Source organism: Montipora foliosa, chromosome 14 (genome assembly GCF_036669935.1).
Source record: "Montipora foliosa isolate CH-2021 chromosome 14, ASM3666993v2, whole genome shotgun sequence".
NCBI lineage: Eukaryota > Metazoa > Cnidaria > Anthozoa > Scleractinia > Acroporidae > Montipora > Montipora foliosa.
Window position 1 is genome coordinate 11,467,815 of NC_090882.1, and position 20,000 is coordinate 11,487,814.

At 39.3% G+C, this 20,000-nt stretch overlaps 2 protein-coding genes across 7 annotated transcripts in view; one reads left to right on the plus strand and one right to left on the minus strand.

Moving 5' to 3' along the window:
- Nucleotides 1-3,387, plus strand: part of LOC137985221 (neuronal acetylcholine receptor subunit alpha-10-like) — a 14,699-nt gene extending 11,312 nt beyond the window's left edge. For all 6 annotated transcript variants that reach the window (XM_068832762.1, XM_068832761.1, XM_068832757.1 and 3 more), the window contains 2 exons: nucleotides 215-324; nucleotides 2,021-3,387. In XM_068832762.1, the coding sequence (XP_068688863.1) occupies nucleotides 215-324; nucleotides 2,021-3,200 (1,290 nt within the window). In that variant the 3' untranslated portion in view covers nucleotides 3,201-3,387. The remainder of the gene's footprint in view (nucleotides 1-214; nucleotides 325-2,020) is intronic.
- Nucleotides 3,388-4,176: 789 nt separating this feature from the next.
- The window catches only part of LOC137985220 (uncharacterized), a 33,600-nt gene continuing 17,776 nt past the window's right edge, over nucleotides 4,177-20,000 (minus strand). Inside the window, exons 7-22 of the mRNA XM_068832755.1 lie at nucleotides 19,782-20,000; nucleotides 18,998-19,227; nucleotides 17,468-17,674; nucleotides 16,142-16,264; nucleotides 15,312-15,458; nucleotides 13,940-14,174; nucleotides 13,171-13,344; nucleotides 12,276-12,462; nucleotides 11,357-11,430; nucleotides 11,100-11,230; nucleotides 9,994-10,179; nucleotides 6,653-6,931; nucleotides 6,470-6,520; nucleotides 6,192-6,371; nucleotides 5,250-5,513; nucleotides 4,177-4,619 (exon numbers count right to left, since the gene is read on the minus strand). The exon at nucleotides 19,782-20,000 is cut by the window's right edge and continues 148 nt beyond it. Coding sequence (XP_068688856.1) covers nucleotides 4,264-4,619; nucleotides 5,250-5,513; nucleotides 6,192-6,371; nucleotides 6,470-6,520; nucleotides 6,653-6,931; nucleotides 9,994-10,179; nucleotides 11,100-11,230; nucleotides 11,357-11,430; nucleotides 12,276-12,462; nucleotides 13,171-13,344; nucleotides 13,940-14,174; nucleotides 15,312-15,458; nucleotides 16,142-16,264; nucleotides 17,468-17,674; nucleotides 18,998-19,227; nucleotides 19,782-20,000 — 3,043 coding nt within the window. The 3' untranslated portion in view covers nucleotides 4,177-4,263. The remainder of the gene's footprint in view (nucleotides 4,620-5,249; nucleotides 5,514-6,191; nucleotides 6,372-6,469; nucleotides 6,521-6,652; nucleotides 6,932-9,993; nucleotides 10,180-11,099; nucleotides 11,231-11,356; nucleotides 11,431-12,275; nucleotides 12,463-13,170; nucleotides 13,345-13,939; nucleotides 14,175-15,311; nucleotides 15,459-16,141; nucleotides 16,265-17,467; nucleotides 17,675-18,997; nucleotides 19,228-19,781) is intronic.

The following is a 20,000-nucleotide window of genomic DNA, read 5'->3' on the forward strand; positions in this document are numbered from 1 at the left end:
TTCAGGTAGTAGAGCAGTGTGCACGTCAATCGCACGATCACGTGTTCCAATCCCGTTCAAGCTTGAATTTTGTCAGACCTCCAACTAAAGTTGCTCATTTCACTGCATTGATCTCTCTAACACCCCTCCTCTGAACTCTGCAGATCAAATATATGTTATTCATATATATATATTCTCTATTGAATCTCCACTAACTTTGCTTTGTCCGTGGTAGGAATGGACGAATCAAATGGTGAAATGGAATCCAGCGGATTTTGGAGGACTGAAGCAGATAACAATTGATTCTTCGCAAATATGGCAGCCTGACATTGTCCTCTACAACAAGTGAGTGGGATATTTATTAACAGGGCCAGGCCCTTGTAAAAAGGGCATTTAGGATGAGCAAATGATGGGTCAGTAAAATTAAATGTCCGGCTTGCATTTTAACAGCGCTTTTCTGTAGTCCTTCACACAACGCTTGAAAGATAAAACTCCTTTCGTTTTATTAGTATCTAGCGGAAGCGTTTGGTGACTGAGACCTTTTAACTCGGTGTTTTCTTCGAAGTAAAAGCGTTTATAGCGGGCAGTAAACCAGTAAGGCTGGTTCAAGTGTTTCTCAGATTGATACGGCTCTGCAATTTTTTTCTTTTTTTTTCATTAAAGGCTCCTCGCTTCCAACTGAGTTTTTCACAGTGCACCTAGTGAACCAAAAATACTAAGACTTAAGCTAATTTCGAAAAAAATATACCGGTATTCCCATTTATTTTGTGGCCATTACGCTGGTTGCATGAGAACAAGCGACCACTTTCAAATGGTCAGCTGGACATATTAACATTGAAACATTTTTTGGCCTCTTCATTTCAGCTACGGAAGTAACATTTTTTGATGATTTATCTGACTTCTCTTTCATGCATTTAGGCGCGTTTAATAATACTTTATTTTGTCTTTTCAGGCCACAAAAATCTTTTTTAAAAATAATATTTACCCTCCCCTCCCTCCTTAAAAGTAATGGGCTGTTCCTGAATGCCAAAGGGCAATCTACTTTTCTCAGATCCTAAACGAGCTAGGATTGATTATTTTGCGTGCCGTATTAAGGTACAACCAGAAAAATGAAATGGGGCGAGTTTTCACCTCTTTTTTTAATAGGCAATTTTCACGATGGCGTCATTTGACTACAACTACCACAATTCAATTTGCTTTTCTTTTCATATTTAAATTTTGTATTCCCAGTGGGGTAAAAATAACATTAGGGAGCTTAAGCACGCGCGTTTTTGAGACGCGGACGGCAACCGGAAGAGAACATTTCGCGCGCTAGGACAGTGGCATCTCCCAGATTTTTATACTAATCATCTCTAATGGAGAAAAGATACTTGGAAATGTAAATGTGGTTGTGTGAAGACAAGTTAAAAAGGAAAACAGCTCACTTCCGGTTGCCTTCCGCGTCTCAAACACGCGCATGCTTAAGCTCCCTAATAACTCTAATTAACATGAGAAAAGCGAGGCCTAAAGGATTCTGGTACTTGTAGTCAAATGGCGTCATCATGCAAATGTCCTATTACTGTGAAGTATGACAACGATCTTACTTTATCACGGTTTATATTGACGTAACGGGACCTTCTCAATTGGTTTATGACCCGAGTACAAAAGACTGGCCGGAAATAGAGGTGTTGGTGCCCTCTTTAGGGACCTTAAGCAACGACGAACTCTACGGCAACGGCTGCAATGCCATAAAGCAAGAATTGCCGTATTCTGCTAAACGACACTTCAAATTAGCAAATCTTAGGTTTTCGTGGCAGCGTAAGAAATCAACAGTGAATCGTTTATTCTCTGTGTTTGCTTCAAGACTGTTCTTACCAATTTAGTTTAAGAATACTTCGCCTGTTCTTTGCAAGGTGAACAAAACTGAAGAATTGCAGTTCTCAAGACAGAGCATTTAGTTGGCGTTGCGCGAGCTCCCTTTTGATTCGCAAGACACTGTTTCAGTGGCTTGAAAGCTGTTTCCTTGTTATACATCTGAACTTGTTTTTTCTTCTAATTTTAGCGTTTTTGAAGAGTTTGACGGTAGGATGGACAACGTTAAGACACGCGTTCGTGTACACAACGATGGTTACTGCTACTGGGCCGCCCCGTTCGTGTTTAAGACATCTTGTCATTTTGACGTCCTTGATTTTCCGTATGATGAACAGAGGTGTGAACTCAAGTTTGGGTCCTGGCTGTTTCATTCTAAGCAGCTTGATTTGTTTCGAAAGCAAGAAAATGCCCCGGTTGCCAAGGACAGAGTGGACAATGGTGAATGGAAAGTGACATCGATTGAAATCGAGAAAAACACAATCACGTACGACTGTTGCCCCAATGAGCGATACCCTGATATCACCTTTGTCATTAACCTTCAAAGGCGCTCTCTTTTCTACACGTACAATTTAGTAGTTCCAAACTTTCTCATAGCTCTTCTTGCTTTCTTTTCGTTCTACATCCCCGTAGAGTGTGGCGAGAGAATATCGTTTGTGATCACCGTGCTGTTGAGCATGACTGTATTTCTGCTGCTTGTTGCAGAGAGCATACCACCTACATCTGAGGCTGTTCCTGTGATAGGCATGTTCTTCACCAGTTCTATAATCGAGGTCGCTCTTGCTCTAGTTGCGACCGGAATCAGTTTGAAGGTTTACTACAGTTACTTGTACGGAAGTGGTTTGTCACCAGGCTTACGGAAATTGCTCTTCCATCGTATTGCTCCTTTACTGTGTGTCGACACCAGCATTAATGGCCAAAAGGATCACTGCGAAAATAAATCTTGCATGGAAAACCCCTTTGGATTTCTAAAAAAGCTTAAAGAAAGGGCTAAACGAGATAGTGACATTTCCATGTACACTGTACCGGAAAACAAAGGGAAAGGTGCTGACGGAACGCCAACAATTGTACAAGCAAATGATATGAATCTGTTCTCCCTGGATACCGGGAATATTTCCGTGTCTGATGTTATGAACTCGCATGATGACACAACAGAGCGTGAACTAAGGAAAAGGAACAACAGATGTGATCCTTTGTCCTCTGAATTACAGCTAATCACTTCAGTTGTGAAGGATCATAAAGATTCTGAAAAACGAGCTGCAGAGTGCAGGGTGGCAGCCGCCATTGTGGACAGAGCATTCATGTTGTTGTTTGTCCTTGTCTTTTTTCTTTCAGCGATTACTATTCTTCTTTTGCCGTTTATTAAGAAATAGAAGGATTGTATTACATATGTATACCATTACGTAATGGCCAATAAGGCCTTGTATGGGTATGTATGAATCAATCGCACGCGAAAGTGAGACCCAACCAGTCTATTGAGGTTAGGGTTTAGGGTTAATATATACTATATAGTATACTTTCGGTATTATTTAAAATACAATACATTTTCATTATTGACAATTATGTGTCGATGGTTGCGTGATTTCAGACGCTATATGACGTAGTTGACTCTTACTACAATTATGTTTAATATCGGACCCCAACCACTCCCACTCGAAAAATAAACCCACAGACCATTTCTGTGGTTTGTTTTCAAGTAAAGGAAAACATCAATTTTATTTGCAGGGTTAATTTTGACCCCCAATATATCAAACGAAATGTTCGCTATGGAGCAGAGGAAGTTATCGGAGTGCACCAGATTACAGAAAACCATGGAGCAGAGAGAAGGAAGAGGCGTTAGCCTGAATCGAACATTTGTTAGTAAATAGTTGACTCCTGTTTAAAACGGCGGCCAGCGGTAATGTGATTGTTGGCGTCACCAGATCTAGTCGTTCCATTGTATTTAGCCAATATGAAAATGTGCGATCAAAATTTTGCTCTTGGATAGTGAACCCACTATTTTGCTCAGGGATACGTCAAAGCGCATCAAAATTGCACCGAGTTACGTTGTAAACTTGGGCTACTTTCGGTTTGGCTTAAGTTTCGTTTTTTACTTTGCTTTAGGCCACGTCAGTTTGAGGCCTGGTAACTCAGTTAGTTGTCGTCGCTGAATCATTAAAATTGTGAATAACTCGCGGATTCAATAATGGTTTCCGAACTGAATTTGTGTCATAACACGGCAGCTAAATTCTTAGCTCAAGCGGGTTTGCTGAGTCCTTTGCAATTGGTTCAAAAGACTTAGCGACCACTTTTTACGTCATCGACCTAAATCAATTATTGGCAGTCATTTAATATAAACTATCCATAAACTTTTTCCCTAATTAAAGTGCCCTTTAATGGTTTCTAAAAACATTGAAAAAGCAATACACAATTTAGTGATTTAGCAATTTATCGAATTTAATCTGAAAAGTTTATCGTCTCAATGATCCAAGCAACAACAGCACTCACTCGCGTATACACACCAAACTTTTCGTCTCTTCCGCAGCCGTCACCCCAAGAAATGATTCCCGCCAAAACCCAGCGTTCATCATCATCACTCGGGGTCTGACTGTTCTCAATGGCCAACGGTCCTCCCGAGTCCCCTTGGCAGGCGTCAGCTCTTCCATCTTTGTAACCAGCGCAGAACATGTTGGAGGTCACTATATATTTTGAGTGCGATTGTTCACATACAGTTTGATTTACGATTGGCACTCCTGCTTCGTACAGCCTTTTAGCGGTTAAGCGTTTAGAGCTTTCACTTTTCCTTCCCCAACCTAAAAAAGATGCGCATAAAATCATTTTTTATGTTCAGCGTTCTCCTTCATACTTGTCCACTAGGCTTTCACCTGGGTATGGAGTACAGACTTTTTAATTTTTTTTTATGTTACAACTTAGTTAGGGCTGCAGTAATTGACAATGCTTGCTGTCACCCTGTTTCCTTTACAAGCAAATTGACATCTAACCTGCGAGCAGAGTCTCTTTCGATCTTCCTGGATAAGTTGGGAAGACTTATCTAGGAAGATCGAAAGAGACTGCTCGCAGGGTAATTGACATCAGTATGTTTATTAAATGTGGAAAAGCGGTTAAATAAAAATAAGGGACTCTCACACTGAAGATACAGTAATAAGCCCTTGAAGACAACAGATTATGAAAAAAATCGGCTTTGCATAAAGTCAAACAACTAATATGACCACCTTAGCTACATGACGAAAAGGAGGAGTTTACTTGAAAAAGACGTCATTACTTGAAAAACATGGTTTGGTTACTTTGGCCATCATCGCCATTTCGGATGACACCGCCCGCTGGCAAGCCTTATTAACCCCGTTTGTTCATCATTAAAAATTAGTTCCTTTCATCATAGCTATCATTGTTGCATAGTTACAGTACGTGGACGTTATTCTTACCAGTAACTACAGCCATGTTCCCTGGTCTCAGCAGAGTCTCATCGGCATCAGCAGTTTCATGCAGCGGGAGGCAAATCGGTTTTATATAAGAAGTGTAAATAACAGGACTGCTGAGATGAATTAACGCTACGTCATAGTCAAAGTTGTCCGAGTACTGGGAATGAATATAGATTTGATCTGGTTGTATGACCTGCTCTTTTCCAGGTTCTGATTTGTGCATGAATCGTTTCCCAAGAACAACCTCCATGTTCAAATCTGAAGCGGCTGAGACAAGATGCAAAAAAGGACAAAAGTGAAAGAAAATAGTTTTTACGCAAATGGTATTCAGGCAAAGGCTGAGTTGGCAATCCAAATTAACTTAACTTCAACAATTTAGGGAATCGCTTGCTACGTTAAAATTGTGGAAAAGTAGTCGGACAGTAAACCTTTCCAGAGCACTTTTCCATTATTTCGCGTTTACATAGATTGAAGAGGGTTTTTTTGTCAACTATTTCAGATTTAGCGAACCAAACAGAAACTAAGTCTGAAGTACAGATTAAGATTTTATAACCTAATAAAATAATAATCATAAATGAGGCGAACTCAGAAGTCAAATGAGACCTTGATAAAGTAAGAAAGTCCCGGTGCCGGAAAATCGTCTTGAAAAGGACTGTTGTTATTATTGTTGGGGTTACTGTAAAATTCAACAGTAAGATGAATCACTGTCAGGTCACTTGCATTGGTGACACCGGTAGGAATTTGATAACACGACTTACTGAACACTAACGGGACACTAAAATCGGTCACCTCCGTACAACTTTGCGGACTAAGAAAAGAAATTATCAGATTCCGCTGAATGCATAATCCAATGACTCACTGAAGCGTTATCAAAATCTAACACTGAAAGGGAAGAAACTGAAGGGAATTCATTACTTTCTCAATTGAAGTATGGGAAGTACACACCTCGGGCAAAACAGTGAGCAGCGGTAACTACCCATTGCTCAGCTATCAATGATCCTCCACAAAAATGCTTTTTGGTCATGTCATTCCTCAGACTCACTTGCCAAGGGTATGCGCCTGCAGTTACCACTTTAATGCCACCAATTATTCTTGCGCGTGCTTGGAAATGGCGTTTACCACAATCTAGAAAGATAGAGCAAAAGAGCACTATTTACATTCCTGTCAACATTTCCAAGGTTTCTTAGTAAAGGGAAATAGCTTTAAACAAAATTGGTAGTTACCAGATTGCTTGAACTTCAAAATCGTATCATTCACATTGCTGAAGCGATGCCCTATATTTCCAAGCAGAAACAGGAGTATTGTTCATTTTCTTCATAAATACTCAATCAGAGTTTGCAAAAAAGACAATTCGTTTATTCAACACATTTCCAAAGACACCTCTTATCAGTTTCTTTATCACTTACCTTCAACTCCGCCGAATCCAACGACATGAACGTAAGCTCGAGCTAATTTTGTTCCTGCTTTGTTGGTAGCGTTACATACATACCAACCTCTGTCCTCAACATACACAGTTTCAACTGATAGGCCTTCCTCTCCAATTGAAAAGCGGTCTTCAGTCACAACTTTCCCATCTTTATACCATGTAATTGTTGTGTCCGGACTCGAAGAAGAACACGGTAAGCTTATATTTCCTCCTACTCTTACGGTTTCGTTGCTTGGGATGCTACTTAATCTCGGTGGGGCTGTTAATAAGAGAACAGTGATATTTATTAATGTCAATATATCGTTTTCATGCTTTTATCGGAACATGATCAAAACGAAAATCCTTGATTTTATAAATCACCGATGAGAACATTTAATACAGAAGAAAATTGTAAGTTTGTTAGTGTAAGCTCGGGATCAAGCAATTTACATCAGCTACAGCAAAGAATAATTTGAGAAACAACCGACATTACCCCAATTCAGGATCGGATGAGATGGTTTTCTGTTTCTCTGTGTCCGTTTTATCAATCGGTAACGCTTATTACATGTCACAACCGAGAAAGTAAACAAACAGACAAAAAGTAATAGTAAAGATCTACTTAAATTAGTTTAGGTTCGACAGATCAGCTCTTACGCCACGCATTAACCTTATCGCAAGGGGATGCTGGATGGCTCACATCGTGTACTATCTCCGGAGAGAGACTATTCCATGTGGGAATAGTCTGTGTGACAAAAAAAAAATAACATATCATTACGCTCAGAAAGGTGATCAAGTCTCATGTCCTGGGGAGAGTCTTCTTTGAGATTAAGAGAGAGATACATACTTTGATCAATCTATGCCATTAAGATTCTAAAAGGCCTTAAATATAAAATTACGTCGTTGACAGTTCACGTCGCTCACAGGGTAATGGCCAATCCAGGGCACTCAACATTCAAGAAACGCTTGAATCACAGGGGTAATCAACAGGGTAATCCCGGAAGACAAAGCGGGCAGCTCTCCGCTGAACTTTTTCCAAGTTAAACATGTTGCGCAGACTGGATATGAGGATCTCACGCTCAAGCAAAAAAAGCCTCAAGAGAGGGACGTACAAGGGTAAGATGACAGCTTGCCCTTACTCTCGCAAGTACAATGATGAATGATGCGAGAAAGAAAATCGAGAATCTCTCGCTCTTGTTTATGACGACGTATAGTAGTCACAAAGTTTATTAAGACAAAAGTTGGATGAAACAATAATAATAATAATAATAATGATAAGAAGAAGAAGAAGAAGAAGAAGAAGAAGAAGAAGTCGAACCCGACCTTATACCTATCACCAGATTTAGGCGTGAGAGGCTTAAAAGAAATAGAGATACAGTATAAAGTTACGAAGATAAAGACCGTACACTACACCACGACCAGTAAAGATCCCCATATAGAAGTAGTGAGAACCTTTCAGGACGTCAAGGAAGCAAAAAAGAGTAGATCAGTGATAAAAGATGCCAAGACTTACGCCCAGCAATTAAACGTAGATGTGACATTCGACGAACAGCACAAATCCACCTCAGTAACAATGGGTGGGAAGGAAACTGTGTTCAAGATCAGTAGTCCAAAGTACATTCAGCAAACCCTTAAAGAGGCAACAGACACAAAGTACAAACAAAAAGTCTCCGAACAACTATGACTGGGCAACTGTCACTCAACGCTGGAAAGATTACGACATCTCTTAACACAACTTCAACCCAATCATGAAGTGGAAAAACATACCGGACGTCGTACTAAGTGTACACACCAGTATTCTACAACAGCTCGTCCCTACAAAGGTTTACAGGGTAAAGAAACAAAAAGAACAAGGCTTAGATTTAGTGTGCACATGTCACAGTGCTGAAGAAACCGTCCCACATCTATTATGCGGCTGCTCTGCTATTGCCCAGACAATCTACAAGGCGAGACACGATAGAATGTTAGGCCGATTTACCATCTCTTATTATCAGTATATAACATGGAAAACGACGACACTCCAAAGCGTGGTATAAACAAGCGATCCCGAAAGCAAGCACGGAAAACAACGAAGCTAAAATTCTCTCGGACATGCCTATATATAGAGATAAGGCGCCAGAGAATGGAGCAAACAAACCAGACATGACGATCTTTGATAAGAAGAAAAAGGTTATCATCCTAGTGGAAGGAACTGTATGTAATATCGGACAGATCAACGATAAAAACGATTATAAGAAGAGAAAGTATCTGGATTTAAGACTGGGTCTCCGAAAACTCTATCCCGACTACGAGATCAAGCAAACCAATATCATGTTTAACTTCCTGGAAGATTTCAACACCACCATAAAGAAAGAACTCTCTGATCTAGCCCACAAGAAAGATGTTAACAAAGTGCTAACCAACTGTCAGAAGTGGATTATATCACAGAACTGTGAAATCACCAGAAAATTCTACGGTTTAAGACAATGAAACACACATTTTTTTTGGTCCAGGAACTGTTGCCTAGAAACTGTCCGCAGCAAGTTTCAAAACAAATTGTAAACTGAAAAGCTATTCAATAAAACAGATAATAATAATAATAATAATAATAATAATAATAATAATAATAATAATAATATAAGGGTGTGAATCAATCACCTCAAGAGCCTGGCCATTCAGGAGATAAGTGGTGATGACTGGAAAATTTCTGAGGTTAATGTGCATAGAATAACACTTGCAGCAGTTGAAACGCATTTCAAGTCTAGATCTGAATGAAGTTGGTGAGGTGATATAGCATAAGAGAGTTCGAGATTGGTTATATAGCCATTAGCAAAGGAGTGGTTAGCGAAGAAATGGTGACCGGTATGTAAAACCAGGTAAAGATAGTTATCCTTTTCCTTTCGGGGCGGAAAATCCTGTTCGTGTTAAGTTGAAGAAAATCATCTTGGCACTACAGAAATCAGACCGTTCTTGAAATATCCCCTCTAATCATGTAGTATCGAAAGCAAACAACTTGTAAGGACTTCTGAGACGAACCCATTCTCATTTCCATGTAACTGACGCCAAAACTGGGTGTTCAATTAACTTGACTTTAGTCAACTCTCAGCCTTCCCATGATGCCTTACAAATGTGGTCGCCCATCTCGACAAGTAAAAGCTTGTGCGACGACGAGCAAGAGATGGATTATGACAACGTGGTTTGGAGATAACACTTATAAAAGTCGTCTACTGGCCCTGCCGCTCGCTCTTCTTGGAATATGTTTACTTTTCTTACTCTTCGTTTTTATTCTCTCTTACTATGGTCTAATTCCCAATAACGCTGTTTAAAAAAGTATTGTTACAACGCACAGAACATTGTTACATTTACCTAGACATTCGGGAACCTTGTTACTCCAACTCCCGCTAGTCTGACATATGCTCGTCACTGACCCAAACAGTTTATACTGAGGATAGCAGGTGAAACGTATAACTTTGCCTTGGGGGTAATCGTTGCTCTCATCAGGGCCGGGGTTCCTGTTGCCCTTTGTTGGGTGACCAGGGTCTCGACAGCGAACTAAAAAAAGAATTAAGGAAATTTTTAAGATTTAATGAGAAGTATTGATAGGCTGAAGTAATTCTAACAAATAATTGACCGTTGAAGTACCAATTAAGGAAACTACAAAAATGAAGTAAAATTGGAACAACTCATGTCAAATTAACCGGAATAACCAAAGAAAATCCATGGGAAGCAATCTACAAATGACAAAGAGTTCTCTAAACGTTATGGGTTGTGCTGTTATTGCTCCCTAAGAAATCGTCGCTGACGACAGCTCTTATCTCAACTTTATTAAAATCGTAACCGTGGATGATAACCCAGAAGGTTTAAATGCATTACTATTGGGAGCAAAATATTAAATCAACAAACTCAACTCATATGAATGACGAGCTCAGGACCGTGACGTGGTGAGTGTTTTACCACTGCGTAAACAAAATCATGAACGCGAGGGATTATGCAAGTCTTCTCACCCTCCTCTTCATATCATACTCACTTTCCGGCGTTTTACAATTGTTCAGTTTTACAGAACGTGGCCAACATTTTAACGATATTCTGCTGAGAGTATATCTACGCTATGATAAGGTGAATTTGTGATACTATAACCAGAGATCTTTAAATGATGCTCACAGCAGTGCTTCAGGTCCTTCCGGTTCGATGGTTTCGACTATCGTTTAATTTCATTCACTCTGACTAAAATAAAATGTCAGGTTCTGTTGCAAAACTAATCATTTTGGACAAAACTTGCTACGTTTCAAAGATCGCTCTTAAGTTAACTCCCTGAACACGATCGAATTTCTCGCATTGAGCAAGAGCATTAGGTACGTAGGTGCAATGTTTAAAGGTGTGGGCATGAAATAGGAAAATCACTCGGTGGCGTAGGTTTCCTTCACGGTCGTAAGGATTTCAATACCGTACTTCTTTACTTTCTACTTACAAACCTTTTGGGTTGTCTTTGAATACTACAAACCCTGATGGACGCTTAAGTCTTTGGGCTATAGTCACTACATTGTCACCAGTCTCTTTGTCTGCTGAATGAATCCCAGAGGTCTCCCAGTCACTCCAGAACAACCTGGGTATGAGGAACAGCAGATTGCAATTGTTCAAAGTATTTGATCACAGCAAGAGTCCATGGACTCCTGATCACCGTTAACAGCGGACTATTGAATGTGTCAAGTAAATTGTTTTGGGTAATTACCTGTTGTTCAGGATTGCGAGAGAGTATGGATGATGCACATGCGGAGTACTAAGCAGCACACGCCGTCCTTTACCCTTAAAAGGAAGACATTAGAATCGTTGGAATTACACTCTCCAAGCTAATTGCTCAAATATTTTCCATCAAACCGTCCGACTGTGTTAGGATTTGGAGGCTGAACGGTATAATAATAATAATAATAATAATAATAATAATAATAATAATAATAATAATAATAATAATAATAATAATAATGAAAATCCTATGAACTGGAAGTTTTTTCTATTATTATAACAACTTTAAGAATTCTTAGGACAATATATATGTCAGGGAAATACTACCTTACAAACGAATTACTAATTACACGCATTCTTTACAACCCTAATAAATTTGCCCTATTGTAATTTGTGGAAAAATTAAATAATCATAGTAAAAAATACTCTACACATTTAAATGGCAAAAACTCTACTTTAAAATACACTGTAGCTATATACAGTCCACTTTTTGGCTCACTCATCATCATCATCAATCTTTATTTAGACACGAAATCTTATCATAAAAATGGTCTTTCTAGGAGTCGTGTAAAAAATTACAAAAAATAGGGTTAGGGTTAACCAACCCTGGGTTCTAAACAATTGCAATATTCCTGGGGTCTAACCCTAGCCCTAAAACCTTTCTTAAAGAACAAATGATGCTGAGCCGCGGGAATCGAATTTAGGTTTGGAAACGAAGTTAAGTAGCCCCTCTGATATGCAAACACGTCAAGAGGAAGCGGATTTGCATCTCAATATACCATCGAACCAGCAAGTCCCTTTGGGATGTCCCGTTGCGCCTTCCTTCCACTCAGTTAATAAGTTCATATGAATATCCAGTTTTGTTAGTTCTATCCAAACAAAGCTATTGACCAATGAGTTTGACTTACCCGCAAATCAGAGGTTTCTATTTTGTCGAGAGCAGCGTCTGCCCAGAAAAGTCTTCGCGTAGCTGAGTCGATAACTAATCCATTCGGCCACTTTAGTTCTCCTTCAATTATTGTTTTTCTATCCATTCCGTTGAGGTTTGCTTGTTCAATCTTTGGAGTTGTTCCCCAAACTGTCCAATATATTGATCTAAAGTCAATGAAAATTGGGAACAGATGGTTTATAAATTTCGACAACGTGATAACTCCTTTTTGTTCAAGATTGCTGCACGTTTTTCAGTCAATGGATTACAACTAAAATACCGTAAAACAGCGCTTCTAGGTTTTCGTCTGAATTTAATTCGTACCCGTGTTAAGCAAAACGAAAATTGGATTCTTATGAAATTAACATCGTTGAATATTTAGATTGAAAGACTGCAACACAGTGGTAGATAGTGATTCCACCTAGCTTCTTAGAGGATGTTACAGTTATACCCGAATCCTCCTTGTTGTTGAAAAATAGGTTGACTGTGAGTTATGTGTTTAGTCGGAATTAAACGTGTTGCATGTTAAGTGGCATATTGCAATTGTTGGTCCATAGATTGTGTTGTCTTTCACGACGAACCTCTGGACAAAACTCGGGAGAAACCGGTGATTCTGAAATGTTTCCTTGTTTGTAGCTTTGTAGCCATACTGAGTGGAATTATAAATCACGCACAATCCAATAGAAACTCAGACATTTTAATGAGTTTCTTATTGGAACTGAGCCCTTTTATCGTTAACCGACTGCAGGCAACAAAGAGAGAAGACCCATAATACTTGAGAGCAGATCATATGAGTGGCTGATCACGAGGTTTAGAACCCAGCTTTTTTCCATTTTAGTACATCAAAGATTAAACTTAGCTCATGGTCAACACACCTTGTTTCTTTGTAAAGAATGATTGCTCTTGGTTTGTCCAAGCCTGAAAGTATTACTTCCCGACTACGTCCATCTAAGTTTGCACGCTCAATATATCCATTTGAAACATCAGTCCAGTAAATATAGTCATCTTCACTGTCAATAGTCAGCCCGTCCACTACACCGATATCTTTCCTGTATTGTTAAAACATCACAACAATATTACTTCTACTTTAACGCGTTATGAGACAAGTTTCAAAGGTTTCCGTCAAAACTATTTCCATTCTGGCAAATATCTAGAATTACTATGTCTGGGTCTCCGAGTTCACTCATATTTTGATGCTCAGACAACAGGTTAAATTGAGGTACGAATCATGTGTTTGGTCATTTTCCCAGTTGCGTTTTTTGCCTCTCTTTTGAAGTGAGTCGTAGTGCGAAACCTGATCCGCATGAAAATGCGCAACTCATTTTCATTTGAATGGTTTCGCACCAGGACTCGCTCTAAAACGGAGGCAAATAACAATTCTGAAAAAGGGTTATCGAGCAGGTAAGATGCAATTGTAACATACAGGCTACACGACACGATCCCCTTATCTTTTTAGTCAACTGCGTTCGTTATTCTGTTACCTTTTAGGCTTTGTCCTCTGACTAGATGTATTGAGCATGTCTGGAATTTAAACGGAACTGAAGTGACCCCTTCTTCCACGCAAACTCTCTAGTGTCCACTTTTGAGTTTGAGATTTGATCTCCATTGTGAAACCCAACTGACTTATAAAACGTCGTAACTTACCATAATATCGTTTGTACTCCTCCAACTCCATTTAGAAACATGCGTTTGATTTGTGTGGCGTCCACATCACTCCAATACACACGCTTGTCTACAGGATTGTAATCCACAGCAACGAGCATTGAAGCATCACCAATCTCAACCTTTTTGAAAGTGGCTATATCCTGTTTCGTGTCCATAGAAAGCTGCCATATTGAAGTCATAGTTGCTACCAACACAGAGTAGCTTGGCAGAGTTGCTGTTGTACAAAATCAGTAGAGATGCACTATAAGCATTACATAAAAATCTCGCTCTCAAGCCTCACAGGTGTATATGTTGCCGATAAAATCCGTTCTCAGGTTGAATCCGTTTTTACCTTGGTTAAATTGGTGATCCTCTTTTTTTCAAAGGTTGAAGATATGCACTCAAATGAATTGAAGAAACATTTTTGGAACCTAAATATTACGGTCAGGTTAGGAATGGTTTTGGTTATTATTCATGGATACCAATTGACATATTATAGGGCAAAAGTAAGTAATGCTGAGCACGTTCATCGTTATAGTGAAGTTTTGTCTACAGATCTGGAGGGTCCGAGTGCGAGTACCGATAAGAGCGTAGTACAGTTCTTTGTTCCCTCACTATGATGTTGTAATGTTGAGGCTAAAGGGTAAAGTTAAGAGTATGAATACAGAATCGATACAATGAAGACGTGTTGAGATGCGTAAGACAGAGCTTGAGGGAAGGTATAGGTGTTTTCGATTCTTTTAAGGGTAGGGGCGTGCATATTCAACCTAGGTAAAACGAGGATCACCATTTAACCTAGGTAAAAACGAATTTAACCTGAGAACGGATTTTACGGACAACATATACATTTCATACCAGGAGCACTTATTTTCGGGAATTCGAAAATCAGCACCGTTTAACATTTATTCAGAACGGAAAAATGAATAATGTTTGTCCATCATTTTAGCCATTTTTCGATTGCTTTATATCAGAGCTGCTGAATTTTCCTCAAGATTCCTATAGATTTACGATCTCCCATTAAATTTTGTTTGGATTGTATACGAGGTGTTGTGGGGTCGTTTAGTAACCCTAAAACAGACTAACCCTAACCATAACCGTGAACAAGATGTATTAATGTTGGGCTATTATTAGTACTACGTTTCTTTTCAAAGTATAGTCGGTTTACGACATACCTGAACAGTAGGGGAAGACGAACGTTGTGCATGTTTATCCATTGTTCTTGGAGTAAAGTTTTTGTTTTCGAGTAAATAAAACAAGAATTTTACATAAAATAGGAAAAATGGAATGCAAATTAAGGCCACAGTAAATGGATAAAAAAGACATTATATTTGTCGTGAAAAAAAGAGTAAATCTCTCCCGGCATTTGACTTACATGGACAACACTTTGCAAATTTATCATCAGGTGAAATATGACAATATGTGTAAGGTGGACACTTTCTTGAGGCTCTTCCTCTCCTACATGAATATTCTCGTCCGGTGTCTGGATCCTTTGCAGGTGTCATGCCATGACAGGCAGGGACTGGGGAGAGACCAAACCGACTGTACCTTAACATTACGAGTTAAGTAGAACCCCTAAAATACTATCCAGGTACTGCAAACAGATAAATTGGCTCACGTACTCAATATCTATCGTGTGGTCAATAGTGAATCGTGTGGTCTTACAATGCTGTAGAAGAGGTACCGAGCCAAAAAATTATTGATTGAAGTCGTAGAGTAATACCAATTTACTGGCGTTTAAGGAGTGGTTACTCTGTTGTTGAGCAAGGGTAAAAAAATGAACGAATTCCAGTACACCCATGGCGTCACTCAAAACTAGTCACGTGGGGGCAGGGATGGCGCAGTGGTGAGAGAACTCGCCCCCTCACCAATGTGGCCTGGGTTTGATTCCCAGACTCGGTGTCATATGTGGGTTGACGTCGTTGGTTCTCTACTCTGCTCCGAGAGGTTTTTTCCGAGTACTCCGGTTTTCCCGTCTCCTCAAAAATCAATAAGATTTGATATGTAATTTGATTTGATTTCATTTGTGCACGACCCAACCAGCTATTCAGCCTTAAACATTATCGTGTGAAAAGTCCAAAGTCTCGGTCTCTATAAAAATCGAAGGGAATAATCATTATTTGATGGCCCTTTCTAAGGGATTCCTCTTTCTTTAATTTGGTCAAGGAACTTAATTTCCCTTTATAAACCCGAATAGTAACTTACTGTCTTGGCAGTTTTTTCCGTCTTCCCTCAGTTGCATTAACGTAGAGCAGGAGCACCGAACTTTCCAGTGACCTAATGATTCACACAAGTGACTGCATCCTCCTTTGTTCACTGCACAGGAATCTATTTATACGAACAAAAATGAATTTGAAATTCCAGTTGAAAAGCTAAGCAAAGAAACTGATCTGGAATTGTCATCTTCATTGGGATGAAATTTCAATGAAGAAAGGGGGTGGTGCGAAGATAATGATAACATTGAAAAACCGCCGAAACCTCTCGTGACACTTCCTATCGTTATACTCAATGTACATTCCCAACCCTAATGGGACTGAGTTCACGTAAGGAAAATGAAAGGTATGAGATATAGAACTAAGAAGATGATAGACATTAATTCAAAGACCAACGACATTTCGGTATTTTGCCAAAGATCTGGAGTGTTTAGGTCTACGTACTGATTTCAAAACGATGGTTGTGTTCAAGGAATAAGCTTAATTAAATACTTTTAAAATCAGGGAATTACAACATTTTTCCTCCTTGGTTTACAGAGTATCAGAGAGAGCGTAAGGTCAAAAGTACCCACTCGAGTCTCTAAACTCTTCGAAATCCTTTTTGTTTTAATCTTCAAACTTTTAAGAGATCGGTTTAATTCATGCAGTTTCACTGTTGTGGAAAGGTGGTTTGGATGGATACCATCAAATACTACCTGTTTCAGTGGTTAAACTGAACGATTTTCATCCAGTGTACTTGCAAATACAATGACGAAAATAACTATTCATTGAAAGACAGAACATTTTCGAAATTACGAATTCGTTTTAAAGACAAGTGAGAGCTTATGCGTGAAATCACATTGTGAAAATTGCCTTAATATTCAGGAGAAACCTCTTTTTCTACAGTTAATTTAAGAAATGGATTGTCGGCATCAGTCTAGTAAATGGAAAGTGTATGGAAATTGCAAGCATTAATCGATGTCATTAAACCGGGAGCCCATAACTAGGAGCCTACTATGGTCCATGTGACGGCATTTTCACAGATTAATCTATTTATAGACGAGTTCTTAAATAAAATTTGCTCGCACGAGTGACCATTCTCAATCCTGTGGGTAGCAATTTTCAAGCAAGACTTGTGATTGGCTGGAAAGGTCTGGTTTCGCGGGAAAAAATCAATCTAGAAAGAATTCGGTCTGTAAAAACGAAGTTACAAGAATATAATGAAGTTGTACGCTCCTACTCATGGGCTCCTGATTAAACCTATCCTAGCCTCTTGCAATGAGCAAATAAGTATTGATATTCTGGACTATACTTAGAATTGACCGAAGTTAAAGCTCACCTCCATTCACTGAAACGCAGGTGTCTTGCACTGCACATTTTTGCCCTGAGGTACAAATGGGACTACACAGAGGTTGCGTTGCCGTTTTAATCTGACGTGCCAATACAACATTAGCTTCATGCCACGAAACAAATGTCTGCTCTAGCTTGCTGTTGTATAGTACCTTAGGATCACTTTGTTCTCGGCCATTTTGAAGTCGCAGGTTACCTGAGAGGCAAAAAGGACCCCGTGAGTCAAAAGGTCGGTTGATAGTTTCAGCGTCTTATTTAATAAGACGTACTGCCACGACCCCAGACCAATATTCCCCAGTACGGCCCTCGCACTCGGTTAGTAAGAGGTTACAACCAACAACGATGTCAACGATCACAAAAGTGTCAGCGGAAAATATCATTTCTCACTGTTGCCGCTCGTTTCTTATTTAAAGTGTGCGCTTTCCGTCCTGTAATAATATTGTTGTAAATGGAAATGATATGATCAGAGAGAAAAGTGAAAAATTGTCGTCGTGTACCCATGCTGTCCACATATACTCAAATATGGGCATTTCACATCGTTGTTTGAGGATGACGAAAACATTGTACCAAAATTATAAGGCACGCGCGCGCGGGGAGCGCAAAGCCATTGTTTTTGCTTTGTTAAAGTCACTTTTTTAACGTCGGTGGTTCGTTCAGCTACGAAGCGGGTATCAATGGAAGCCGACGGTGCGCCCTTTACCGCCCTTCCTCTGTAAGCGCTCCTTTTCATGGGTATCAAAAGCTACAGCTACACGGATCAGAGGACAGTCGAAACAGACGTTGAAGTCACTTTATCACGTAGCACCAATGTTATGGTACCATGTGAAACATCAATTATTGCTGAACAAGATGCAGTCATTTTTGTGAAGTAACAAGTTACCATGGCAACAGGAAAGACTTGCAAAAACACCCTATAGTTCGGCTTTAGCTGCTCATATTTGAAAAACGAACTCGGTGACCCCAATCTTTTGTGGCACAAAATAAAACTCTCCGCAAAGTTTAAAATAATTCTGTGGAGCGGATTCAGAGCTATCGTAAATTTTCAATTTTATAAGGTGGCTCTGAATCCTCTCCACAGATTTTTTTAAAACTTTGCAGAAAGTTTCATTTTGGCATGCTAATTGCATTTCAGAAAAAAAATCGGGGTCACCGAGTTTGTTTCTGAGATATGAACAGTTAAAGCCAAAATATGGGGTGTTTTTGCAGGGCTTAACTAACTTTTTACGTCTCCAAAAATGACCGAATCTTGTTCAGCAATAATTGGTTTTTGATATGGTACCATAACATTGCTGTTAAGTGATAAAGTGCTGTAGTGTCAATCCTTTTGATAAGAACGTTTCTTTCAAGTGTTGAAACTGGTTTGAGCCACCTTAATTTCCAAAGTGCCAAAAAAACTTTAAGTAGAAAAATGTTTGTGGGAACTTCTATAAAATATGAAAATATTGATAAAGATGACGTCCCTAGTCATCTATGGCGAAAAATTCAATTAAATTTGAAGGGAATGATGTAAATCTCTAACCTTGAAGGAGCTCTCCACCGATCGCCCAAGAACGGGAACTGGGCTCCTGCCACAGAAGGTGATGATTGTGATTTTTGGGGAAGTATACTGCTGCTGGTGATCTTACTTGCTTTGTTCCTAGGCAGCTGTATGACTTAACGTCCCGAATATATTCCGTACGTGTCACAAGAATAGATGCTGTTTGTAGAAAGTCCCTTCCGCTATCCGAGTCTTCCCAAAACAAGATCAATCTACAATGTGCAAACATCAATAGTTATACGTTAAAAACTGGAGTAGAGTTAGACCCAAAGCATAACTTGTGCTGGATAACTATAATAACGTGTAATATTGGAGCTGTGGGACTTAAAGTTGTCAGGCCTTCTGTTAAACAAAGGGGACCAGATACCCAGCAAACAGAGAAAAGCTCAGTGTTCTTCTAGCAAAATAATTAGTGAAAATAAAGTTGGCAACATTTCTGTTCAGCATGGACATAACTGACGCAGCAGAAGGCTATTTATACATTTACTTAAATGATTTCTTCTACCATGCATTGAAAATTAAAGAACACCAAAGAAAATTAGTTCCCAGTCGCCTTTGTCATAATGAATAATCTAAATTAGTTAGTCACCTCAAAGTGGACTAATTATTAAATGTAAGCATGTAGTTTGTATAGCGATACACAAAGGGTTAGAAAACACTGAACATTCACTCAACTAAAAGATGAAGCCAGGTTATACCCTCAAATTTGTCTCTTTAAAATGGTGATGATTCTATTCGCATGCGCTATCCGGGATACTAAACCTACCTGTCAGCCTGCTCGTCGTAATACCCACTAGTTCTAGCAAGCGCCTTGTTCGTGTAACCAATAAAGTTCTTTGTATCAGCGGTCTTTGTGTTTGATGCATGCTCGCCATGAGCATCTTTCTTGGTCGCAACTATTGTAGTTAATCCAGATTTTAATTTGAAATCCGCATTAGCGATACCGCCACTAGACACTGTGCACGTAAAGTAGGTTTCGTTCCTC